The following is a 27,495-nucleotide window of genomic DNA, read 5'->3' as shown; positions in this document are numbered from 1 at the left end:
GGTGGTATCCTGTTTGTGAAGAAACAACAAGCGCAAAGAAGGCTGTGCCATATCAAAGTTTTCTCTTGAGGAGCCAAATATATCTTAAGTCCTTAACTTCCCAGCAAACTCCTGGTCTCAAACGTGACCTTCACTCTGACTCCCCCTTCTTCCGTCAGGAAAAAGGGTGCGGACTTCAAAGATAATGAGTTATATAAGTCCTTAACTTCCCAGCAATCTCCTGGTCTCCAACGTCACCTCCGCTCTGTCACCCGCTGCTCCCGGACTGGAAAAAAGCCGCGGGATTTGAAGGTAAGCATTTATAGTAAGTCCTCACCTTCCTGGCAAACTCTTGGTCTCCATCGCCACCGCCGCTCTGTCCCCTGATGGTCCTGGGCTGGAAAAAATATCCCTTCCATCTCATCTCTAAATTGATGTGCACTACTTTTCTACCTGCAAATACTTGTTTCTGTCGACACTGAGCCAACCTTTCATCATTCTAACCGTCTCAATCAGCTGGGTCACTTCCAGTCAAAACAAAAATAAATCCAGTGTATACATTTCTTCTTCGCAGTTACAGGTATTTGTATTTGGTATTATCCTAATTACTCTTCGACACAATCAGTATGACACGCAAACTGTCAATGTGACAGCCAAAACCGCACTAAACTCGACAATTGTGGTCTTGCTAACGTCAGATTTAAATTTACTGTAAGTCCCAACATTTGTGGATAGTTGAACAAACCTGGTCATATGTTCAGAAACGATTTACATGGATATTGCCAGGGTTGGACGGTTTAGGGAGCTACAGGGAGATGTTGAATAGGCTGGGGCTATTTTCATTAGTGTGTCAGAGGCTGAGGGCTGAATGTTTAAAGGTGAAAAAAATCATGAGGGACATTGACCGGATAAATAGACAAGCTCTTTTCCCTGGGTTGGGAGAGTCCAGAAGTAGAACGCAGAGGTTTAGGGTGTGAGAGGAAAGATATTAAAGGGACCAAAGTGGCAACTGCTTCACACAGAAGGTGGTACATGTGTGGAATGAGCTGCCAGAGGAAGTGGTGGAGGCTTGTACAATTACAACATTCAAAAGGCATCTGGATGAAGAGGAAGGGTTTAGCGGGATATGGGCCAAATGCTAGCAGAAAGGGATATCTGGTCGGCATGGACAAGTTGGACTGAAGGGTCTGTTTCCATTACCATATATGTGTTATACTGCATTTCTGAAATAAACATCACCTAGGATCAGATGGGTTGAATTGAGAATTACAAAATTTAGATGAGTGTACGAATTGTTGCTCAAGTGTTGGAAAAGGTTATGAAAGTCAGGATTTATAATCATCTAGAAAATAATAATTTGATTCGGGATAGTCAGCACGGTTTTGTGAAGGGTAAGTCGTGCCTCACAAACCTTATTGAGTTCTTTGAGAAGGTGAACAAACAGGTAGAAGAGAGTAAACCGGTTCATGTGGTGTATATGGATTTCAGCAAGGCGTTCGATAAGGTTCCCCACAGTAGGCTATTGTACAAAATGCGGAAGAATGGGATTGTGGGAGATATAGCAGTTTGGATCAGTAATTGGCTTGGTGAAAGAAGACAGAGGATGGTGGTTGATGGGAAATGTTCATCCTGGAGTCCAGTTACCAGTGGTGTACCGTAAGGGTCGGTGTTGGGTCCACTGCTGTTCGTCATTTTTATAAACAACCTGTATGAGGGCGTAGAAGGGTGGGTTAGTAAATTTGCAGACAACACTAAGGTCGGTGGAGTTGTGGATAGTGACGAAGGATGTTGTCGGTTACAGAGAGGCATTGATAAGCTGCAGAGCTGGGCTGAGAGGTGGCAAATGGAGTTTAATACAGCCAAGTGTGAGGTGATTCACTTTGGTCAGAGTAACCAGAATGCAAAGTACTGGGCTAATGGTAAGATTCTTGGTCGTGTAGATGAGCAGAGAGATCTTGGTGTTCAGGTACACAGATCCTTGAAAGTTGCCACCCAGGTTGACAGGGTTGTTAAGAAGGCATACAGTGTTTTAGCTTATATTAATAAAGGGATCGAGTTCCGGAATCATGAGGTTATGCTACAGCTGTACAAAACTCTAGTGTGGCCGCACTTGGAGTATTGTGTACAGTTCTGGTCACTGCATTATAAGAAGATTGTGGAAGCTTTGGAAAGGGTGCAGAGGAGATTTACTAGGATGTTGCCTGGTATGGAGGGAAAGTCTTACGAGGAAAGGCTGAGGGACTTGAGGCTGTCTTCGTTCGAGAGAAGATGGTTGAGAGGTGATTAATAGAGACATATAAGATAACCAGAGGGTTAGATAGGGTGGACAGGGAGAGCCTTTTTCCAAGAATAGTGCCGGCAAGCACGAGGGGGCATAGCTTTAAATTGAGGGGTGATAGATATAGGGCAGATGTCAGAGGTAGTTTCTTTACTCAGAGAGTAGTAAGGGTATGGAATGCTTTGCCTGCAACGGTAGCAGATTCGCCAACTTTAAGTACATTTAAGTCGTCATTGGACAAGCATATGGACATAAATGGAATAGTGTAGGTTAGATGGGCTTCAGCTTGGTATGACAGGTCGGCTCAACATCGAGGGCTGAAGGGCCTGTACTGCGCTGTAATGTAATGTTCTATGTTAAATGTAATGTTCTAAAGCATTTTGTTCATTTGAGACATTGTCATCACCAGTGAGGTTGGCATCTAATACCCAGAGGACAGCTGTGATTAACCCAGATGGCCATAGTCCTGATGCCACAGGTAAAGGTATCAGACTTGCATTCCTTAGTTCTGAGATGACAATTAACTTTCAGGCTTGACAACTGCTAACAGGATCATCAGATCTCCCGTTGCCATGGCAGTCACCATAAAATGGCTTTTTTATTGAATGGAAATTTCACAAATGATGCGACCTGAAACTGCGCCCACAAGATTTTAGCTTTGGTTTCTGGATTACTGGCCCGCTAAGATGATCATTACATCAGCTTCTCCTAATGTCAAACTCAATTATTTACATGGTTTACAGAACAGGGAGGAATGAGATTTCAGCACATTCATCATCTCCTCTCTGAACTTCCTCTGGGTCAGTGCGTAAATACAGGTGTTTGTGCAGGAGCTGGTGCACAGCAGCAGGAACATGACCCTGATTGCCAAATAGAGTGAAGTTGAAACATGGTAATACACTGTGTGGGTAAACCTGACACAGATGTGGATGACTGTGATGGGCACCGACAGCACCATGAAGCAGCTGGAGATGGTGAATAGCAGAAAGGTGGAGGTCCTCCTGCTCTTCAGCTCAGGGTCTCTGCTCATCTCCCGAGCACCTCCTCTGCTGCTCTTCAGAGCCTGGCGAGCTCTGCTGGCAAATACACAGGAGTTGGATTCGTGGGGGATAGCTGTAAATTGCTGAAACGAAATTCAGTGCAGAACCAGCAATACAAATGTCACAGAAACCTTTAACCAAGTACCAGGAATTCCAAGATTTGCAGGAATGGGAAAGAGAATTTCCATCAGAAGCGCCTGCAATCTCTTTTCCAGGTGAAAGCGGAAGCATTCAAAATGAGGCAAAGCATTGAAAGGCACTTGATTATACAGAAGCCAATCCTCCTGTGAGCGTGTGAGCAGATCTCATGAAAAAACACTATTTCGAACAAACAAGTTATTGTGTAGCATTTAAAGCGAGCTCTGTGATCCACAGAGAATAAGGGACAATGACTCCCAGCTTCCAGAGGCACTAACCTCTGAGAGGAACACGAGAGACCTAATTATTTTGGTTTAACTTTAATTTGATGCAAAGAGTAAGTTATTCCATGAGGTAGGTACAGAACATCGCGTTTCAGCCTTTTAAATCAATGCGTGCAAGGGGAGGGCAGCTATGAGTAACCCAGATGACCATGGGCCTGATTCCACAGATAGGCACATCATCTAAAGATATCAGAATTCCATCCCTTAGTTCTGAGATGTCAATTAACTTTCAGCTTGACAAAAATTAACAGCCAGACGGTCACCATAAAACTAAGTCTTTTATGATTGGAAATTTCACAAATGATGTGATTTCAAACTGTGCATCCAGGATTTGGTTTCTGGATTAAAGGCCCAGTGAGGTTTTCATTACATCAGCACCTCTCCATGTCAATGTGAATTATTCACGTGGTTTACAGAGCAGCGAGGAGGGAGATTTCAACAAATTCTTCATCTCCTCTCTGAACCTCCTTTGGGTCAGTGCGTAAATACAGGTGTTTATGCAGGAGCTGGTGCACATCAACAGGAACGCCGCTCTGTTTGCCACATAAAGAGAAGTTGAACCTTGGTAAGTCACAACCTGGGTAACGCCGACACAGATGTGGATGACAGTGCTGGGCGCCGACAGCACCATGAAGCAGCCGGAGATGGTGAAGAGCAGAATGATGGAGGTCCTCCTGCTTTTCAGCTCGGGGTCTCTGCCCATTTCCCCAGCACCACCTCTGCTGCGCTTCAGGGCCCGGCGAGCTTTACTGGCCACTAGGATGTGGCGGGTGGTAAGAGAGTTCAACAGCAGCAGCAGGGGAATAGGAACAAACATGGTTGAGATGTTGGTGAGCCACCGGTGAGCTTCCCAGGCTGGTGAAGTGAGATAATCGGTGACGGTGCGGCAACCCACTGTACATTGTTCAGAACATAAGCAGGTTCAAAACGAAAACACAAGGGAACATTGACCATAATGTTAAGAGCACTCACGATGGATATGACCACATTGGCTGTTCTTTCAGTGCAATATCTCGCCTTTAATTTGTTGCAGCAAATTGCTACAAAGCAGTCAAAGGTGAAGGCGATGGTAAACCAGATGGAGAGCTGGAGGCTCAGCCCTTGCAGGAAGGCACTGAGTCGGCACGTGGGGGTGTAGTTCAGCAGCGAGCCTGGGAAATTATACTTGAAAATCTGGCTCACGATCACGTTGAAACTAAGGACCATCAGATCTCCCGTTGCCATGGCAGTCATGTAGTGCGTGATCCCTTTGGATAGGCCACACTTCCCTTGGGTAAGAATCAGTACTGTCATCAGGTTCGCTGTAAAGAAAATCCAATCGTCAGATGTATCAAAACGCCCAGCAAGGAGGAACAGTGTCAGGGATTCGAAAAGGTGGGATGCTGTTTGTAATTATATATTTGTACAACAACGAAGAACAGTGACATCTCATTTGTAATCCATGGTCTCTGTCAATGATTAATAGGATTAGGATTATAGATAGGGGTGAGTAATTGGAAGAGGATGAGAGGAATATTATACAAGTAGTTGTCACTTTTCACCGCTTGATCTCCCCTTTCAAGAAAAAAAAATCCTGTGGCTTTTGCGGCAGCTCAGAGAAGATTCGTTTGCCTCATTCTAGAGATTAAAGTTTTGGTTTGCGAAGAAAGGTTCTGCCTATATCAATTTGAGTCCAGAAAAATATGATGTGATCACATTGAAATATCTTCGATCTTCTGGGAATGGAAAAACATTAGAAAACCAGGGGTTACCTTCTTGACAAGAAAGGTTAAACTATGGGACTGGTTTAAGGATGAGCAGTTTCTCTTTTCAAGCAGTGATAAGGAGGTTTTTATTCTCTCAGACAATGGTTATAACGTGGAATCCTCTTCCTTTGAAGACCGTGGGGGCAGTGTCTATGAGACCGAGTTGGATAAAGTTTGGATAAACCAGTTGTTGGACACCCATGCAGTGCAGGTGGTTTGATGGAGCTCATTCAGATCAGCCAATATCCTCCTGAAAGTCGGATGGTGTTCAAACGGCCAATTGGCCTATTCCTACTCTTAATTCATACGTTCCAACATTCCTTTTCCCTAGTTAATGTGCGTCAAAATTGTTGTCTTTTTGAAATGTCTGCCACTGTCATTAAGAATCATATGGAGCTCAGCATTAAATATACGTAAAGACTCTCCTTACACAGCTACCTCAGTAGCAAGGAGTTTCAAACACTCACAACTCCTGGAGAGAACTCTTTCCTCCTCACATCAGTCTGAAATTGGTATTTCTTTATTCTAAGACTATGCCCTTTCGGATGTCGCAAAATACAACAGACAAGAAGAATGTCACAACAGCTCTTCACCACTTAACAGGAATTTTAACGATCACAAGGATGGGATTGAGAATTTCTGTCAGAAAGTGCTTTTGATACCATTTTCAGGTGGAAGCAGAGACAGTCAAAGCACTCTGCCATCAGGGGAGACATCCTCTCAGCATTTACCCTGTCAAGCCCCTGAAGAACCTGATCTGTCTAAACGAGATTACCTCTCATTCTTCTAAAATCCATTTAGTCGACCCCCAAAATGTTTAGCCTTTACTCATTATACAATCCCTCCATATCTGTGATTGATCTAAAAATCCCTCTTTGATCTGCCTTTTATGAAATGGTACCTTTCTTTCAATAACAGAATCAAAACTGTTCACAGAAATCCTGATTTGGTCTCACCAATACAGTGTACAATAGCAGAAAGACTTGCCTACTCTCACACTCCAACTTGAACACACGTACCAACAGGTTCAAAAACAGCTTCTGAATATTAGAGTGCTGAATGCTCTCTCTAAATTCTAATAATGTTGACATTGCTAATGTTGATCTTGCTTTGCAAAACTCCTGTGCAGTTGTAACCTATATGTTTCAGATCATCTGAATACCCACGATCTGCATGATCTTCTTTACTATGATCTGTCCGTACTACTCGCAAAACAAAACTATTTTTTACTGTACTAAGGTACATGTGACGAAAATAAATAAAATGAAATCAAACTAACTCTTGAAATAAGGGTCAACATTCCATTAGCATTGATGACTACCAGCTGCACATGTGTGCAAACTTTGTACGTTTGTTGCACAAGGTCCCCTTTATGTTCCAGCTTTCTGCAGCTTTTTTTCTCAAAACTCTGTCTCTTGTTATACTTTCCAGAATGAAAATCTTCACATGATCATGTTTTACTCCATTTGCCAAGTTGGTGCCCACAAACCCCATCAATATCTCTCTTTAAACCGCTGGTGTTCCTCTCATAATCTGCCTTTCCACTTATGTTTGGTGTCATCTGCAAATTTGGCTGTGGTAAATTCACTTCCTTCCTCTAAGTCGTTGATTTTTATTGTAAACAGTTGCAATCCGAGGTGCCTGTGGAACCCCACTGTTCATAGAATGCCAAACTCAACAAAAAAAACCATTTACTTAATCAGTGCTTCTTTGCATGTGGCCAATTCTCTATCCATAACAATGCACTACTTCCAACAGCATGAACTTTGGGTGGCTAGCTTGATGAAGGGATTCTCAAAGTTGAAATATAACGCAACTACAGTTGCCCCATATCTATTCTGGTTGAGTCTTCCTCAAAATATTCAAATCAATTTGTCAGAAAAAGAATTAACTTTCATGAAGCTGTCCTGTCTGCTATTAAGATTAGGATTTTTTAAATATTGTGCTGTCCCATCTTTAGTAATTGATTCCAATACTTTTTCAACGATATATATAGTTACTCTTTGCTCACCACAAAGCGCAGGGATCCGGCTTCAATTCCCACTTCAGGCGACTGCATGACTAGAGTTTGTAAATTCTCCCTGTGTCTGCATAAGTTTCCTTCCTCAATCCAAAGCTGTGCAGGTCAGGTGAATTGGCCATGCTGAATTGCCCATCGTATTCAGTGCATTATTCAGGGATAAATTTAAGGGGATGCGTTACTCTTTGGGACTTGCTGGGACAAAGGGCCTGTTTATATACCTTCGGGAATCTCATCTCATTTATCCACTATTTATGTACACATCTCTTTTTCAGTCTTTGCTGCAAGTCATCAGGGTGAGGGAACTTATTTGCCTTTAGCGTCATGAGGTTGTCTCATCCTTCTTCTTTCGTGATTGAGATGGGCCTCAGTTTCTCCACTATAGTCTTTAGAATTAATGACATGTTCGAAGTATCATCCACTGTAAAATGTGGGGCAAAACATTTGCATTAGCCCTCTGCCATTTCATTGTACCTTGTGATTATGTCCCCAATTCATTTTCACTCTGATCACTCTCTTCGTTTTTACATATTTAAAGAATCTCTTGCAGTCGGTTTTTATATTCGTTGGTGGCTGGCTCTCAGTTTATTTCCTCTCTCTTTTCAGTCCTCCTTTGCTGACTTCAGAATTTATCCTTTTTCAGGCCTGTCGCTGATTTCTGTATCTGCGTGTGCTTTATCTTTTAACTCAATATGCTTCTGACCTTCCTTGGATAGCCACCGTTGGTTTATCCCACTTGTAGAATCTTTCCTCCTTACTGGGATGTATTTTCTTTTTGTGGAGTGTCATGAATTACTCACGTAAGTGTCTGCCATTGCTAGCTTTGTCATTTCTGTGTATCTATCCATCTAGTTCACTGTAGCTAACTCTATTTCATTTCATTGCAATACCCTTTGTTCAGGCTAAGCACAGGTGTTTCCAAACCAGAGGATTGGGTTAGGACAAATTGCACTCAAGTTGAAACTGATGGTAATGAAGAGCAGGCAACGAAACCAATATGCAGGAGATGAATTCATGGGGTACATTTGCCAATTGCTGTGACGGAATTCTACGCAGAACCAACAATAAAAATGTCACACAAAGATTTCACCACTTCCCAGGAATTCCAACGATTGCAAGAATGGGAAAGAGAATTTCCATCGGAAGTGCCTGCAATCCCTTTTCGGTGAAAGTGGAAGCATTCAAAATGTGGCAAAGCATTGAAAGACACTTGACTTATACAGAAGTCAATCCTCTGGCGAGTGTGTGAGCAGATCTAATTAAACACACTATTTCTAACAAACAAGTTATTGTGCAGCATTTAAACTGAGTTCTGTGATCCACAGAGAATTAGGGACAATGGTTCCCAGCTTCCAGATGCACTAACCTCTGAGAGGAACATAAGGGATCTAATTATTTTGGCTTAACTTTAATTTGATGCAGAGAGTAAGTTATTCCATGAGGTAGGTACAATGAATCACATTTCAGCCTCTTAAATCAACGTGTTCAAGGAGAGAGCTGTGGAGAAAATAAAACTTGGAACCAAGGCCGACTCGCCCAGCGTGAGAGATCGCACAACAGTGCCATGTCAGCCCTCAGTTGTGAATTTTTTAATCTTATTCTTCTCTTTCTCCAGTGGTCTAATGCATTTGTTGAACAATGGAAAGGCATTCTTAAGAAGTAGTTTGACATAGTATTAGCAAGAATTTTTCGACATGATTTCTATGGCTCACCAACATTAATGAAATAAAACACATTGATTGCCAGAGCAATCATATTTTACTTAAGGCTGCTTCAATCAGGACGTTTTAACGCATTTGGATTAATTCATATCAGCTTTTGCTAAAATGTCCATTAAAATGTTGTTCTTTCCGGCGAAATTAATGATTTTTATATTATACAGCTGTGCTATTAAACTCCAAAAAACTTCATTTCTCTTTACACACAGTTTCTCCTAAAGCCAATGAAAGCACGAAGGGATTGTCGTCAATATGTGTACGTACATCAAAAGTCATTTAGGCCATGAGATCTTAAGAAATTTGAATGTATGCATTTCGAACCTTTGTAGAGTCAACATACCTCAGTGTCTCTTTATATGCTATAGACGTTATTGGCAATCAAACTATTTTATGGCAAATACCTGAGTGGCTCTACCCTACCCCGATCCGAACAACAGATAAGGTTTTGAAAAATAAGGTGTTGTTCATCGAGAAAGTACTGATGAGGACTGATTTCTCTGAGAGGTATGCACGTTTGGAAATTCCGTGTCTCAAAAGACAATGGGATGTAGAATTCTTAAGAGTCTTTTTAAACGTGTAATTGGATAGATTTTAGATTATCACTGGGATGAAGATTATCAAGGATACACAGGAACCTAGAGTTCATGTTCATATCAGATCAGCCATTATCTTATTGAATGGCAGAGAAAATTCGAATTGCCAAATAGCTGAGTTTTGCTTGCATGTTCACACATTTGCCCAACACCACCCCCTACCCTCCAAACCTCATATTCGTGCAGCTAAATGACATCAATATCAATTTTACTGGCATCAGCACCCAGTTTTTATGGCTTCTTATAATTTGGATATTGCTAAACCCAAATGTAATTGTCAGCACAACTTTCAAGTTGGCATAACCGGCCTCTCCAGTTTTCAATCAAATGGTTTCCCTTTCTTCAATCAATTCCTGGAAGGTGCCACTTCAGTGCTGCAATTTAGAATGAACTTCTGAAAGTACCCATCCATATCACAGAATTTGCCATTTCATCTTAGGCCCAAAGAAAACCATACCCTTTAAGCTATTCATAATTAAAAACCTGTCTAACTCCTGTCAATGTTGAGGCATCCAGCACACTTTGTTCAGACTCATGCCTCTTGTGGTAAGAAAATTCAGTTTATCTCCGTATTAAATCTGCTACCACTTTTCCTAAAACTATGACCTTTCATTCCAGATTGCTTCAAGGGAGGAAGCATCCCCTACATGCTAACTCCGTTTTGTATCACATCAAGTATCAAAGATCCAAGAACTAGACTGTTGGCTGATGTTTATGATGTCTCACACAGTCTAGTATGTGTGTGGAGTTGGTCATAGGAATATAGAGTAATAGAAATGTACAGCATGGAAACAGACCCATCAGTCCAACCCTTCCATACCGACCAGATATCCCAATCCAATCTAGTCCCACCTGCCAACACCTGGCCCATATCCTTCCAAACCCCTCCTATTCATATACCCATCCAAATGACTCTTAAATGTTGCAATTGTAATAGCCTCCACCACTTCCTCTGGGAGCTCATTCCATACACGTACCATCTTATGTGTGAAAAAGTTGCTCCACTATCCTATCTACCTGTGACTCCACTTTCAAGGAGCTATGAGCACTCCAAGCCTCTTTGTTCATCAACACTCCCATACCATTAAGTGTTAAGTCCAGCTAAGATTTGCTTTCCCAAATCTGAATTTGTCTAAATTAAACTCCATCTGCCATTTCTCACCTCATTGGCCTATCTGGTCAAGATCCTGTTGTAATCTGAGGTAACCTTCTTCGCTGTCCATTACACCTCCAATTTCAGTGTCATCTGCAAACTTACTAACTGTACCTCTTATGCTCACACCCAAATCACTTATGTAAATGACAAAAGGTAGAGGACCCAGCACCGATCTTTGTGGCACTCCACTGGACACAGGCCTCCAGTGGAAAACGACCCTCCACCACCACCCTCTGTCTTCTACCTTTGAGCCTTTTCTGTATCCAAAATGGCTAGTTCTCCCTGTATTCCATGAGATCTAACCTTGCTAATTATATGGTCATTCAGAAGGAAATTGTAGGGAAACAATATCTGGGCATGGAATGCTTTTAAGGGAGCATATGGAAGGGTGCAAAAGCCAAAAAAGCTGAAAGTTCTAACCTAAAATGTTGCAAAGAAAATAACGTGCATCGGTTGAAATAATGCGAGCCACACAAAGCCTCTATTGTGGATGTTAGGTGGGAGACAAATTGCAGTGGTGGGATTGTCCTCTGAGTGGAGTGCATCTGGAAAGGAAATGGGTATTTAAACCGTCGTTATGTTATGCAGGTCACATTCTTCCTCAACTGGTGGTTATAAAAATCTGAAGTATGGAGACTTTGCATTTTTTATTTTAAAAGGAGTCGATTTTATTTTATTCCCCAAACTGTTAAGTTAAACATCAGGAGCAAGTCGTTCACTCACGTTGTCCGACAATATAACTGCTGACTTAGTGAAACAGCGAATCAACTTATTTTGAGGCAAGCATGCAGATTGCAATTCAGTTCCAGTACACCAGAGTTTTATTAAAGATTGACTAATAAAACGGTTAATTTGTCTTTGGAATAGTGCAACGAGACCCTACTGATTTCAACTTTGCAAAATCGCCTGTCTAGTTCTAAGACATTGCTTTCACTGAGATTGAATCATCGGGAAATAAGGATACGTGAGATGCTTCCTGACTTCTTGAACTATATCGCAGGCTTGTAGAATTAAACTGGTTGTTTGGGGCAGGGGTGTGTTTTGGCGGTGGGTGGGCAGTGGACAAATGTTCAGAAAAGGAACATGACTTGGAAATTGAGTTGTCTGACGATCTTCAATTCTAAAAAAATTATAACATCACTTGAAGAAAGAGAGAGAGACTGACTTGTATAGATCACTTATTCTAATGGAACCTTAATTCCTGAATTGAGAGTTACACCAAACAGCCTAGATAGATTTTGAGTCAGAACAAATCACAGAGACTGAACAGGCTGGGATTATTTTCCCTGGAACGTCAGACGCTGAAGTGTGAGCTTGTAGGGGTTTATAAAATCATGATGGGCATGGATAGGTTAAATAGACATGGTCTGATCCTTGGGGTGGGTGAATCCAGAACTACAGGGCGTCGATTTAAGATAAGGGGTGAGAAATTTAAAAAGGACCAAGGGGCAATTTTTTTCAGGCAGAGGGCGGTAAGTGTATAGAATGAGCTGCCAGAGGAAGTGTTGGAGACTAGTACAATTGCAGCATTTAAAAGGCATCTGGATGGGTTTCTGAATAAAAAAGAGTGTAGAGAAATATGGGCCAAGTACTGGCCAATGGGATTCGATTAGTTTAGCATGTCTGGTCGGCACGGATGAGTTGGACCAAAGATCTGTTTCTGTGCTGTACATGTCTTTGACTCTATGGCTCTATAAATCTCTGAGGCCATCATTTGATTAGAAGGAAATAGAAAGCATCTTGAGCACGTTGACGACAAAGACACAGACAAAGTTATAAGTTATTATTAAGTACATTTTTGCAGTAGAGATTGAATATACTAAATTGATTGGGCAGAATTAACATGGTTTTGGACAATGGAGTCATCTTTAATGGATTTACTGGAGTTCTTTAAGAAAGGAAGGTGTACTATGAAGAGGTTCCAGTGTCGGTACTATGCTTAGATATCCAGGCAATATTTGATAAGGTGATCTATCAAAGTGCGTGCAGGAAATGACAACTCATGTTGTCGTGGATAACATACTGATACAGGCAGGTTGATTAGCTGTCCAAAAGAAAAGCAGAGAATATGCATAAATAGATTTTTTTTTCTGAACATCAATATATGACAAGTTGTGCATGACAGCGGTCACTTCTGAGGCATCAACTATTCATAATTATTACAAATGACTTGGTCCAATGGACTAATATTATGATTGCTATATTTGCTGTTTTGACGAAAATACACTGAAAGGTACATTTGTGCTGAGGTATGAGGAGTCTACAAAGAGATATAAATAAACAAAGCATTGTCACTGATATGGAAAGGAGAATTTAACATTAAAAACACAGTGACGTTGTCAATTTTGGCAGGAAGAATGAGAAAGGCTTTTTCTAAATGATGAGATGGTCAAGCTCTGAGATGCAGAGACATCTGAATGTCCTAGTGTTTGAATTGCAAAATGGTAGTTTTCAGGTATAGCAAGGCATTGGGAAAACAATGGAATGTTATCATACAGTGTACGAAGAATTGACAGCAAAGAAAGAAGTCTACTTTTTAGAATCTTCAAACTTTGCAATTATTCTGAGATGAGCGGGAGTTGATTCCCATGTGGCTACTGTTTGCATTCTAGATTTTATTAGAACAACAATCACCATATTAATACTTCAATTATATCTATGTATATGCCGGTGACAAAGCAACATAGTCATGGCTACTTTGCTATCCTGTCAATATGCCTGGCTCAAGTAGTTTTCTAACGTGATCATTGCACTGTCGATGACATTATGTAATCTCTCACATGATGGAAAGGTTCAACTAAAATGGTTTAAAAAACCCAAAACCTCACTTGTAACTTGGATAAACATTTGCTCAGGAAAAGAGAATGGTGAATAATCAGAAACACTGAAATTCATTTGTTGAGTTGTTTTGACTCTGGTTGCAGTCCATTCAGAATGCAAGTGTGCAATATATGTAAGCTGACCAAAGAGGGAAATAAATTCAACTGGTGTTAAATTTTCAGCAGATACTTCAGGAGGGTATCATTAAGTTACTGCGTTCAGATTAGTTGAATTTAGAAACAAGAAAAAAATCACAAGAATCTGAAATAACAACATAGAATATCATAAATATGTGTCAGGTCAGGAAGCATCTGTGGAGAGAGAGGGACAGAGAGAGAGACTAAGAGAGAGAGAGAGAGTTGGTGAGACTGTCGGTACAGCAGAAGCAGCAGGGCAGAGAAAGAGAAAGAAATAAAAGCAAGGTCGAGAGGGACAAAGGGGTGGCTGCGGTCACGGAGAGAGAGAGAGAGAAAATAAAGAGGAACAGATAGGTGGAGACAAAGGGACAGTGGGTAAGAAATAATGGGACAAATAGGTAAAAAGGAATAGAGAAGACTTCATCAAATCTTTCATTGTTCCACATAGACAAGAATGAATCGAAATGAGTTGCTCCAGGATAGCCCATATATCACAGTTGCTGCTGCCAAAAGGAGCTGACAATGGAGCAGCTGCATTATGACACTGACAAATAAGGCATTGACATGCAAGTTACCCTGTCGAAGAAGGGACTGAAGAAGGAGCACCGAATTCAAAACATTAGCCCTGCTTTCTCTCCACAGATGCTGCCAGACCTGCTGAGATTCGGCCTGTAATTTCTGCTTTGGCTCCCGATCTCAAGTATCCGCCCCATCGACAGCATTTGAACTTCTTGATGGTTTCTATGGCTGGATATCTCCAAGTAAAAGTTGGTGTCCCATTGTTCTCGGAACAGGGCTTATCCTAGTGTGGCGATAGGCATTGATGGCTCAGGAGGAGAGCCACTCTTCACAGATTGACCTCAGCAACTTGTTTATGACGCTGGTCAGCAAAAAATGCCAAGATAGAAACATAAGCAGTGAAATTGTCAGTGACGGTCGTGTGACTGTGAATGAATATTTACTTGGAAAAGTTGCTTGTGCTCTGGAATTTTCCAGGTGCCAATTATTCACTTAATTTAAACACCACGCACAAACACGGCTTACCACACTGTTAGAATGTTTGTGAATTGAAGCTTTTCCTCCAACAATCGTATGCAGACCAACCGAAAATGCGAAGAAAAGTCAGTAATAGATACAAAGTACTTGAATTGAATCAGTTCGGCTCTGGGTGTATATCGGCTGACCATTAAAATGTCCTGCTTCACATCAAGATTGACACTTGTTTGAGACTTTGATGAACGTTTGCAAAGCATTACTTATATTTGGAAACATTGAGTTTGAAAGTAGAGCTACACGGGATTTTGGTTTTTCCATTATGTGATAGAGCCTTGTTTTTACTAAATGTCAGAAAACCATTATTTTGGCATTTAGTCAAAACAACATTTCTGAGACATCATGTTGACTTAAGAAAAGTGATTAGACAAGCTCCCTTGTGAGATATTTGCTTAAGTGCTTAATCTAAGATTTACGATGCAGATCAAGTCAGAAGTCAAGGAAGCTCAACGAGGTTCAACTCAGAGACAAAATATCCACTGTGGCAGAAGGACATAAAAATTTGAAAGTCCCCAGGACATTAAATACGGAACATAGTTTTAAGCTGTATTAATAGTCCAAGTAGATAGTGCTGGGAAAATCGCAGGCTTTTTTTTTTAACAGTGTTAACTTGTGTATGTGTCTCTTGCTGAGAGAGAGGGTGTTAGAGAGAGAACCATACCTGATGAATATGCATAGGTCATAGAAAGGAATTCCTTGAATTAGAAGTTGATTAGATTATGATTCAGAGATGCCGGTGTTGGACTGGGGTGTACAAAGTTAAAAATGACACTACACCAGGTTATAGTCCAACAGGTTTAATTGGAAGCACACTAGCTTTCGGAGCGACGCTCCTTCATCAGGTGATTGACAATGAAAATCCTTTATTGCATTTGAATACCTGTAAAGGATATTGCTGAGAAAAAAACGTTGATTTTTATTTGTTGGCAATGATAAGACTTTTCAACGTTATCTGAAAATCTAAAAATAAGGACCTCAAGAATTGCAGGTGTTGAGAAGTGAAAATAACACACCATATGATCCTGTAAATTGGTGCTGTGAACTGTACAGCCGCATTGCTCTCCTGAACCTGGAGCAATTTTATTTGTCTGTGTATGTGGACATAGAGGACTAAGAAGGAGATAAGAGTTACAATAAATAAATTCGCAAGTTGATATATTGTATTTAGTTTTCATGTGATTAGTGCTGATTCTTTTGCAATGATTAGTGTTTTACTGTCACATACAAAAACCTTGTCAGTGTCTTCCGTTGCCCTGACTTTATCAGAAAAGGAAGCTGAGGACTGGTTGATAATTTTATTAAAACTTTAATGCTTGTGACAGCCTGTGAATAGAAGGATTCCTGTATAAGTTCACTTTTGCTTATGGGTCATGACAATGCCTCAGTTAATTTTCATTCTGTCATCCATATCTCACTCAAGGCCTTCAGTAGATCTGGAGCCCAAATGTTCTGGTTGCATCAGAACTAATCATTGGCTTCACCAAAACATCCTTCGAAATACGTTTTTTTCCTGAAGTCCTTCCAACACTCTATGGTGACAATCTGATAATACATATATCAATCTAGAACTTCAAGGTTTCCATCTTCAACATTACATTTACTTTTTTGAGCAACAACCAACACCGATATTAAGAGAGATTCCATCACCAAATAGCATGAAAATATTTTGCCTACTTCAATAGGCAGAATGTTTGTGATATTTTCATTAAGCTGCGTGAATTGGTGGCACAAATTGAATAAGTGAGAATGATGTAATTGCCATTATGGAGACATGGCTGCAGGGTGACCAAGCATGGAAACGCTGGATCTTGGAACAGAATATCAAGATGAAGAGGATGAATGCAACAGAGCTATAAAGGGCATTAGCAATTTATTGGAACTGCTCATACACTACACACCAGCAATGTTTGCTTGGGAAGGATATTAATTAGGAAATGAGAGGAGCATTTAACAATGCAAGAGCAATACTTTTAGTTAATTATAATTGTTATATAACCTGGAAAAAAGTCAATGAGTACAAATACGATAGACATAACTTTGTTTTATTTCTTTTCTGAAATACCTTCTGGTTCAGATTTATTGCCTGTCCGTAACTGCCTATGAACTGACCAGTTTAATAGTCTAATGCAGATTCAGCCATTTTGCTGTCAGTCCAGAGTCACATGTATGCCAGACAAGGTACCTAAAGGATACCAGTGATCCAGATGGGATTTTACAAATATCAGAAGAGATGCCAATGTTGGTATTAGGTTGATATTTATTGAATTGAAATGGCAACATCTGCCATCTTTGGATTATAATTGCTGATCCAGAACATTAATATGGGAGCCAGTGTTACTAGTCTGAGGATTTTACCACCACACTATTATTTTCTTCTTCAGAATATGCTGAGATGGATTTTCTGGAGCTGTTTGTTGAGGAACCAACCAAGGAAGAGGTTGTTTTCCAATTTTACACCTCACATTAAGCAATGAGTATGGGCTAATTATTAATCTTGTTGTAAAATCCTATACTTAACAACAATGTTTGAATTAAAAGCTAAACTGATAGAAGGGCAAGATCTGGTGCTTGCATCATTAACATATGGCTTTGAACAAACACGCATTCATTTAAGAGGGAATGTAAGGTCTGCGAAAGCAACAAAGGAATTTAAATATTACTAAGCGACATTCAACTGAAAACATTAAAATCTATTTCTCTTTCCAACGTTGCAGTCAGGTCTGTTCAATTTCTCTGGCCGTTTCTGTGTTTAGTGAAGTCAAATATTGCATTTGATCATACATCACAAAGTTGCTAAAAACTAGTAATCATAAAGATTAGATACACTTCAGTATATAGCAAATGATGCCCAAGAAATCAATAAAAAAGGAAGAGTGGAATATTGATTAAAAAAAACAGGAAACTTAAAGTTGTAAATACTTCAACATGTACATAAAAAGTAAGTGATTAGCAGAGACAACGTTGGAATAGGAGTATTTATAAAAACAAACAGATAAATGGCAGAGTTTAAAACAATTACTGTGTGTTGCTGCTCAGAAAATGTTACAAGAAATCTCATAGAAATGACAACTATCAATGAGAATGAAGAACTGAAAGCAATTTAAGAAAAAAAAAAGTCACGTACAAATTAATGGAGCAGAAGTTTGACAAACCTCTGGCATCTGAAATTATGCATCCCAGTGTTTCAAAAATGATGTTTAAACAGTTTCTGGACACAGTGCTGATCATCTTGGAAATTGGTTTATGGAATACAGATTTACAATATTGCAAATGTGAACCCTTGTTTAAAAAGAATGAAGAGACAAAACACAAAATGCCAAACTTGAAAGCCTGATATGACTGGTCGGGAAAATCCTGGTAGACAATATAATACGAAAAAAATATATTTGGAAAGCTATAAAATGATGGTCTGATTGGGCTGAGATCAATTAAATGGAAATAATGTTCGGCAGAGTTTATGATCTATCTGAGTCTGTTGCTGGTAGCATAGATGAGGTGGTGAAGTCAAAGCTTTAGTGTTAACGTTTTTGGACTATCATTCTGGAGACTCAAAAAATGTTACAATGACCTGGGTTCAAATCTTGCAACAGACGATGGGAGAATTTAAATTCAATAAAAAAAGTCTGAAATTAGGAGTCTAGTGATGACCTTGAATCCATTGTCAATAGTGAGAAGATGCCATGTGATTCACTAAAGGCCTTTAGGGAAGAAGCTGACTGATTTACCTGGTCTGGCAGACATGGGACTCCAGATGTGGATGACTCTGACGTTTCCTCAGGGCAATTAGGGATGGACAATAAATGCTGGCTGAGAAAGTCACCCCCACATCCTGAGAACGATTTAAACAAAAAGAGTCATTGAAGTGTACTCTGATTTTAAAAAGGTATTTGACATATTTGTGTAGATGAGGGCATGAAACAAAATTGGAGCACCTGGTTGAAGGAAGTGGATTGAGGAATGGTCAGGTGTAACAAAACAGACAGGAGAAATGCATGGTCCATTCTCAGATTAGCAGGCTGTGACTGGTTGAGCACTTCAAGTAACACTGCTTGGGCCCATGCTGTTCATCATTTCTGAAACACAATTTGGAGACACATCTAATTTTTACAGTTGTGTGGATCACAGAATACGAGGTAGTGATGTGTGCTGTCAGGATAATCAAGAGGCTACAAAGACTAATTGAATAGCGAAGAATATTCCAATAGAATGTAATTTCCCGGTAGTGTGAGGTTGCCACTTTGTTAGCAATAGTCGAAGTATGGATTATTTATAAAAAGTCCAAAGGTTATAAAGTTCTGATGTTCAAAGGGCAATAAGTGTTTTTGTTTGTAAGTCACTACAAACTAGCGTGCAGCTACCACAAGCAATTTGCAAGTCAAATGGTTTGTTGGACTTTAGTGTAAGATAATGGACGTGCAGGAATAAGGAAGTTGTGCATCAGCAATTAGAACATTCGCGAGACCACTTGGAATTCCATTTTGGTATGCTCAACAATTAAGAAGTAATATGACTTCACAAAAAGGGCCACAAAGTGATTTCACAGACTGTTTTCTGGGATGTTGGAAACTCCTGTGAGGAGAGATTGCAAAGACGAGGATTGTGTCCTCTAAACTAGTCAAAAGTGAGTACTGCAAATGCGAGAGATCAGTGTGGTGCTGAAAAAGCATGGCAGGTCAGGCAACATCCGAGCAGCAGGAAAATCAACATTTTGGGCAAAAGCCCGCCCCATGAAGACACTAATATTGCGTCTTCTAAAGATAGGGAAAATGAGAGGAAGTCACGTTGCAGCGTAAAGTTTCTATAAACACTCACAGGATAGAGGTTGGCCCTAGCTGAACCAAGGAATAAAGTTGCAGAGAAAGGAAAAGCCGTTCAGCACCGAAAATGATTAAGCAGGTTCTGAAACTCCTTTACTTGAAACTGTAGCTTAATGTGACATAGGTAGTGGTCTGTTTAGGGCATCTCTCCTTTCTGCAACAAGGAAAACAAATTGAATTTTGGAATTTGCTGCTAAAGGAATAGAACTTAAAAGATAATGAAGTGCTGCTGTCCACGTCCAAGGCATTTGTGTGACTGCATGTGCAGTACTGCATACAGTTCTGGTCTCTTTACACAAGGAGGGATGAAGTTGCATTGGATGCAGTTCAGAACGACTTCACTAGATTAATTCCAGAGATGAACTATCGTGTTATGCAAAGAAATTGGGCAGATTATGCCCATACTCGCTCAGGTTCAGAAGAATGGACGGACATTCATTTGAGAAATATATAATGCGAGAGGCAGATAGACAAATTTGATGTAGAGTGGATATTTCTTCCTATGGATCAACCTGGAACCAGGGGTCACTGTTTTAGGATGGTACAGTAGCACATTTAAAACAAGGACGAGGATGAGTTTCTTCTCTCATAGGGTTATGAATCAGTTGAACTCATTACCCCAGATGTGGTGAATTCTGGTACATTGAGTACATTTAAGGAAGGGATAGATTGATTTATAATGAGTAATGTGGTGTAGGTTTTTGGGGAGCAGGCAGAAAAGTGAAGTTTAGCTTGAGGTAAGATCTAGCATGGTCCGATCAAATGGCAGAATGGGGCTGAATGGCCTCCTGCTGTTCCCAGTTCTCATGTTCCCGTTCGAACATTCTGCCAGTTGAACACTCAGACTCACGTTCCCTCTGCTAAATAGTTCCATTTAGAAGACAAAGCTAGAATTGGTCTCATTGGCTGCACATTGTTTCTCCAAACTATGAACCTGAACTCCTGAGTGTTTCTAGTTTACAAAATTCTCCAGGGCCGACCATTATAAGTGGAAGTCCCTACAAAATACAATACCTCGCATCTTTCTGAATCAAACTCCATCCGCCACTCCATGTCCATTTGTACCTAGATCTGGGCAACTTTCAGGCTAGCACTGATAACTGATACCTTCGAAATTCGCTCCCTGTTCCAACAATGCACACTCGCATCTATGTGTAACCTCTTCAAGAAAGGCTACAACAACTTAGTAAGTCTTCGAGGAATGCATTTGCCATACCTGTTGTCAGTAACAGCTAAAGATTCAAGGACAGCATATAGGAGGGAATACCATCACTGCAAGTTCCCTTTCAAAGCACATGCCTTCCTGATCTGGAAATATACTGCCATTCCTTCACTGTCACGAGGCCAATAATTCTCCTTGTCTCAGTCTCAGCCTATTCTTCCATATTGGTCTGGTCGCTGCTTCCTTTAATGACACTGACAAACCATCCCACACCTTTGGATAGTGAAAGGTCGTCAATTGCCTCTGTTTTCAGCTGAACATACTTCATCTCATCAATAAGTCGATTTCTTCCACACCTTGACTCGTCAAAAAATATTACAGTACTTTCTGTGTAAATCCTTTATCATTCTAACTACCTCTATCATCACACAATGAAAATTACCTCACTGTTTCCATTTCTGGTACAAAGTTACATGGTCTTTTACCAGGCATTATCCAAATGGATGTTTTCTGCACCCTCAGAATTAACCCTAACCTGCCAATGTGACTCCCTAAACCATAGAAAACTCTGCAGTTGTGGTCTCACTAATGACTGGCTTACTATCAGTCCCAACATTTTTGATATTTGAACCATGATGGTCACATGTGATATGACACACTTTTGAAACAGGTGGGTCTTGGAACAGGTTTTCTTGATCAGAGACAAGGACACTACTAGTGCACCACCTGACCCTTATCTTTTTATATTTACTGTATGTCCTGCACATTCCATCCTCTAACTCACTTCAACTTTTTAAAATCCTTTGTGGATTGCTCCGAAAATTTCAAGAAAAAAGATAATGTTCAATGTCAGTCGCTCTATTAAAATTGGCATCTCGGATTTTGTTCTGTTGGGTGAGTGGGCATCACTGGCTAGTTTGGAAATTTATTGCCCAGAGGTGTATTAAGAGTCACCAAGTGGCTATGAGTCTGATGTCCATATAAGTATAGATGTCAGAATTTTTTTCCCAAAAGGACATTAATTCTTCGATGACAATTGACACTCACTCTTGACAATCACTCACGTTTTCATAGCTTGTTAATGAATGGACATTGTTACAATTTGAGATATGGGATTTTAACCTGTATACCCAGTTTATTAATTTTGGGCTCTGGATTACTGGCCCAGTGAGGTTATCACTCCACCATAATCTCTGCCATAAATATAAGTTAGTCACATATCTTACAGAGTAGAGAATAGGGAGATTTCAGCACATACTTCAACTCCTCTCTGAATCTCCTCTGAGTCAGTGCATAAATGCAAGTGTTTGTGCAGGAGCTGGTGCACGTCAGCAGGAATGCCGCCATGATTGCCAAATAGAGCGAGTTTGACCCTTGGAAAGCCACTGTGTAAGTAACGCCGACACAGATGTGGATGACAGTGATGGATGCCAACAGCACCATAAAGCAGCTGGAGATGGTGAAGAGCAGAATGATGGAGGTCCTCCTGCTCTTCAGTTCGGGGTCTCTGCCCATCTCCCCAGCACCACCTCTGCTGTTCTTCAGGGCATGGCGAACTCTGGCCACTAGGATGTGGCGGGCAGTGAGAGAGTTCAAAATCAGCAGAAGAGGAATTGGAAGAAACATGTTTGAGATGTTGGTAAGCCACCGGTGAGCTGACCAGGCTGGTGAAGTGAGATAACCAGTGACTATGCGGCACCCCCACTGTACATTGTTCAGAACTTGAATGGGCTCATAGCGAAAAGGCAAAGGAATGTTGACCATAATGCTAAGAGCGCTCACAATGGATATGACCACATTGGCTGTTCTCTCAGTGCAATACCTCACCTTCAATTTGTTGCAGCATATTGCTACAAAGCGGTCAAAGGTGAAGGCGATGGTAAACCAGACGGAGAGTTGGAGGCTTAACCCTTGCAGGAAGACACTGAGTCGGCATGCAGGAGTGTAGTTCAGCAGTGAACCCGGGAAATGATACTTGAAAATTTGGTTCACAATCACGTTGAAAACAAGGACCATCAGATCTCCTGTCGCCATGGCAGTCATGTAGTGAGTGATTCCTTTGGAAAGGCCGCACTTCCCTTGGGGAAAAAATCAGCACTGTCATCATGTTCGCTGAAAAAAAAAATCCCAATTGTCACACGTATCAAAATGCCGATCAGAAATGGGCACAGTCAAGGCCTGGAATTACAGAAGGAGGGTTCCATAAGATTGTGGGCTGCTTCCTGGTGATGCTAGACTTGTACATCAATGAACAAAACTGACATCTTAGTGGCAACACGTTATCTCTCTCATAGAAATATTCTGAAGGTCATTTCAGGAGTAGAATAGAACTCACTGTCACTTTGCACCCCTTTGCCTGCGTATTTCAAGAAAATAAATGTTGCTGCTTTGGATGCTTGGAGAAAGTTCATTTACCATATTCCTGGGATTTAGGTCTTTTGCTTTGAAAAACAGGTTATGCCGACATCCATTCAAGTCCAGAAGAACGTGAGGTGATCTCACTGAAACACGTAAGTTACTGAGCGGACAGGATATGATGGATCACTGGGAAATGCGCTCCTCTTCATGGGACACTTGGGAATACAGTTCAGTAATAAGTAGTTTACCTTATCAAACCGAGATAAGGACATTTCCTTTCTGTTAGAGGCTGTTTGGTATGTGAAATGCTCTTCCTCTGAGGGCAGTGGGACTGAGTTGGAAGGACTGAGTTGGATTGCTTTGAAAACACAAGACGTTGGAGGACTTTGGAATGCACGCAGAAGTCCAGATCTTATTCTCATCAACAATACTCCTACTTAAATTTGGAACGGTTTCAAAGGGCTACATTGCTTATTTCTGTTCCGAATTCGTAGGTTTCTGTGTTCCTCTCCTGTGGCTAACTTTCGTCAAATAAGTTGTATTTCTGAGATGTCTTATATGTCTGCCCCTACCATTAAGAATCTGTCTATGTCAGGCCTTAAGCATACATGTGGACTCTGCATCCACAACTCTGTCTGTGGCACGGTGTTTCAAACATTCACAATTCCCGAGAGAGAAGAAATGTCCTCTCATCTTAGAATTAAATTGACACTCCTTTATTCTGAGATTATGCCCTCTAGGACATTTCAAAACAGAGCATGCAAGGAAAATGTCGCAACACCTTTCAAGCACTTACCAAAAAATTTCAAGGATTTTTATGATGGAATTGAGAATTTCTATTCAAAAGGTTTGTGGTCCCATTTCCTGGTGAAGCCAAAGCCCTCTCCGATGAGGGGAAAGCATTCTTTCACCATTTATCCTGTCAATTTCCTTAGAAATCTGATATGTCCCAATGAGGTCACTTCTGATTCTTCTAAACTCCAGTGAGTAGATTCCCACACTAAGCTTTACCTGTGTAGTAACTTTGTATGTTTCATTCTCAAGTAAACCCTAATCGCTTTGAATTCCAGCTTTCTGCAACTCTTCTCCATTTAATAAAATTGTGTACTTTGTTCTCCCTTCCAAAATGAACAGCTTCACGTTGACCCACATTATACGCCAGTTTCTGACATTTTCCCCACTTATTTAACTGATCAACATCTTTTTGTAAACTGTATTCATCTCTCAATCTGTCATTTTCACTTATGTTTGGTATCACCTGCAAATCTGGCCACAAAACACCTCTGCAGAACCCGACGCATCCCTTATCCCTTTTCAGTGTTTCCTTTCCATCAGCCAGTTCTCTATCCATACAATTATGCTGCCTCCAACACAGTATAATGTTATCTTATAATTTAACCGTTTGTGAGGTACTTCATTGAGTGCTGTATCAATGTCCAAATGCAACGCTTCTCCTGTTGCCCTGTCCATCCAATCTAGTTATGATTACCTTCCCTACATTGTGAAACAGTCTTTCGGCCCAACCAGCCCATACCGATCCTCTGAGGAGTAACCCAACGAGACTCACTTCCCTCTGACGAATGCATCTAACACTATGATCAATTTAGCATGGCCAATTCACCTGGCCTGCACATCTTTGGACTGTGGGAGGAAACCAGAGCACCCGGAGGAAACCTACGGGGAGAATATGCAAACTCCACACAGACAGTTGCCCAAGGCTAGAATTGAACCTGGAACGCTGTTGCTGTAAAGCAGCATTGCTAACCACTGAACCACCTTGCCGTCCTCAGAAATCCTAAGAATTTCATTAGACACAATTATCCTTTCATGAAGCTGTGCTGACTCTGCTTGATGAGATATGGGTTTTACAAATGTGTTGTTATCCCAACCTTATTAATTGATTCCAATATTTTTCAACAATATATACGTTTCTTTACTTTATGCCTCTCTCACCTTTTCAATACGAGTGTCATATTGTCAGTTTTCTAAATCTCTGGCATTTCTGGACACTCCAAGGATTTTTTTATGAAATACATCCAACGCATCTACTATCACTGTAGCCAATTCTTTTAGGATGCTGGGATGCAAGTCGTCACGGTCAGTAAACTTATTTGCCTTGAGCGCCATTAGTTTTTCGAAAACTCATCTTCCAGCGATGGTGAAATGCCATAATTCCTCTCCCATATTCTTCAGAACTAATGGGATGTTTGAAATATTCCCCACCGTAAAGATTGATGCAAAACATTAATTTAAATCCTTTACCATTTGTTGTTTCCTTTATTTAAGTGAAAGACAGTTGTTTCCAACCCTCAGTCATCTGGGACTGGACTAATGAAACTCAGAGTGAAACCAATGGTGATTAAGATACTGAAAACTCAGCAATAAGCCGGAATTCTATTTGGGGGACATTGGAGAAAATTGCAGACACCCAAATCAAATCAGAACACACAAGAAAAATGTCGCAGCGGCTTTGAATCACTTACCAGGAATTCCAAAGACGGCAAGAGTGGGAAAGAGAATCTCAAATGGAAGCGCCTGTGGTCCCATTTTTCAGTGAAAGCAGAAAGAGTCAAAATGAGGCAACGCATTGAAGTACACTTAATTTATATACAAGGCTCCATCCTCAGGGAGAGTGTGAACAGATTTCATTAAACACACAAATTCTAACATCCACATTAAGGCTAGGAGCATAGGTCTGGTAGTGCAGGAGTCTCCTGTGGCTATCTCTGCCTGAAAACAAAGTATATTGTTTTGGAAAATGTGGGAGCAGTTGGACTCTCAGGGAATGTAGCATGAACAGACATGTCCTTGGTACCAAGAATGTCTCCCAAGAAATGAGTGGTACGTAAGGTTCCAAGCGATCCATTGTTATGGGGAACTCTCTGGTCAGACGCGCAGACATACATTTCTGTGGTCAGCAGCGAGACATTAGAATGGCATGTTAACGTCCTGGTACCACGATCAAGGATATCTCAAAGAGACGGCAAAATGTTCCCAAAGGGGAGAGGGGCGAGCAGGAGGTCACTGTGCACATTGCAACTGAACTTATAAGAATGGAAAAGGATGAGATTCTGAAGGGACAATATACAAAGTTAGGCAGGAATTGAAAAAGGAGATCCTTGAGATTAGTAGAATCTGGATTACATCCGGTACTGCTAGCTAGTGAGGATAGGAATAGGAGGATAGAGAGATGAATGCGTGGCTGAGAAGCTGGTGCAGGGGATAAGAGTTCACATTGAATCACTGGAATCTGGAAAAGAGGGACTAATTGTGCCTGAATTGGAAGGGGATGATTATGCTGACTGGGAGATTTGCAAGAGCTATTCAGGAGGATTTAAACTAGTAAGATGGTGGGCGTAGTGGGATGTAGGGATATAGTGAGGAAAGAGACCAATCTGAGATTGGTACAGTTGGGAAAAGGAGCAAGTCAAACAATCAGCGTGGGCAGAAACAAAGCAGAGAAAGGTAGGACTGAAATTAAACTTCAATTAGTTCAAAGCAAGAGGGTAAACAGTGAAGGTAGGTCATGGTTAGGAGCATGGGTCTAGGATTTCAAAGCAATTACAGAGATGTGGCTTACAGGTGGACAGGATTGACAGCAACATTTTCCAAATTAAAAATGCAAAAGGAAGGATGCAAGTGGGGTTGGGGAGCGGTGGCAGGGTGGATACTGGTGTGCGTGCAATCATAGAGTCATAGAGATGTACAGCATGGAAACAGACCCTTCTGTCCAACCCGTCCATGCCGACCAGATATCCCAACTCAATCTAGTCCAACCTGCCAGTACCTGCCCATAACCCTCCAAACCCTTCCTATTCATATACCCATCCAAATGACCCTTAAATGTTGCAATTGTACCAGCCTCCACCACGTTGTCTGGCAGCTCATTCTATACACGTACCACCCTCTGCGTGAAACAGTTGCCCCATAGGTCTCTTTTATATCTTTCCCCTCTCACCCTAAACCTATCCCCTCTAGCTCTGGACTCCCCAACCCCAGGGAACAGACTTTGTCTATTTATCTTATCCATGCCCCTCATAATTTTGTAAACCTCTATAAGGTCACCCCTCAGCCTCCAACGCTCCAGGGAAAACAGTCCCAGCCTGTTCAGCCTCTCCCTGTAGCTCAGATCCTCCAACCCTGGCAACATCTTTGTAAATCTTTTCTGAACCCTTTCAAGTTTCACAACATCTTTCC

At 41.0% G+C, this 27,495-nt stretch overlaps 1 protein-coding gene and 1 pseudogene across 1 annotated transcript; both read right to left on the bottom strand.

Annotated features, from left to right (window-relative positions):
• Positions 1–4,116: 4,116 nt before the first annotated feature.
• LOC148140460 (putative G protein-coupled receptor 139) lies at positions 4,117–8,684 on the bottom strand (annotated as a pseudogene).
• Positions 8,685–22,149: 13,465 nt separating this feature from the next.
• On the bottom strand, positions 22,150–25,845 carry LOC148140459 (uncharacterized). The gene is made up of 2 exons (XM_087979768.1): positions 25,782–25,845; positions 22,150–23,018 (listed from the first exon to the last, which is right to left on the bottom strand). The coding sequence occupies exons 1-2, from the start codon at positions 25,843–25,845 to the stop codon at positions 22,150–22,152; spliced, it is 933 nt and encodes a 310-aa protein (XP_087835894.1).
• Between the last annotated feature and the right edge of the window lie 1,650 nt (positions 25,846–27,495).

The sequence above is a fragment of the Chiloscyllium plagiosum genome, unplaced genomic scaffold, assembly GCF_037043375.1.
Source record: "Chiloscyllium plagiosum isolate Xiang-an unplaced genomic scaffold, Cpla_swu_hap1 HiC_scaffold_35, whole genome shotgun sequence".
Classification (NCBI taxonomy): domain Eukaryota; kingdom Metazoa; phylum Chordata; class Chondrichthyes; order Orectolobiformes; family Hemiscylliidae; genus Chiloscyllium; species Chiloscyllium plagiosum.
This window is presented reverse-complemented; position numbering and strand designations above follow the sequence as displayed.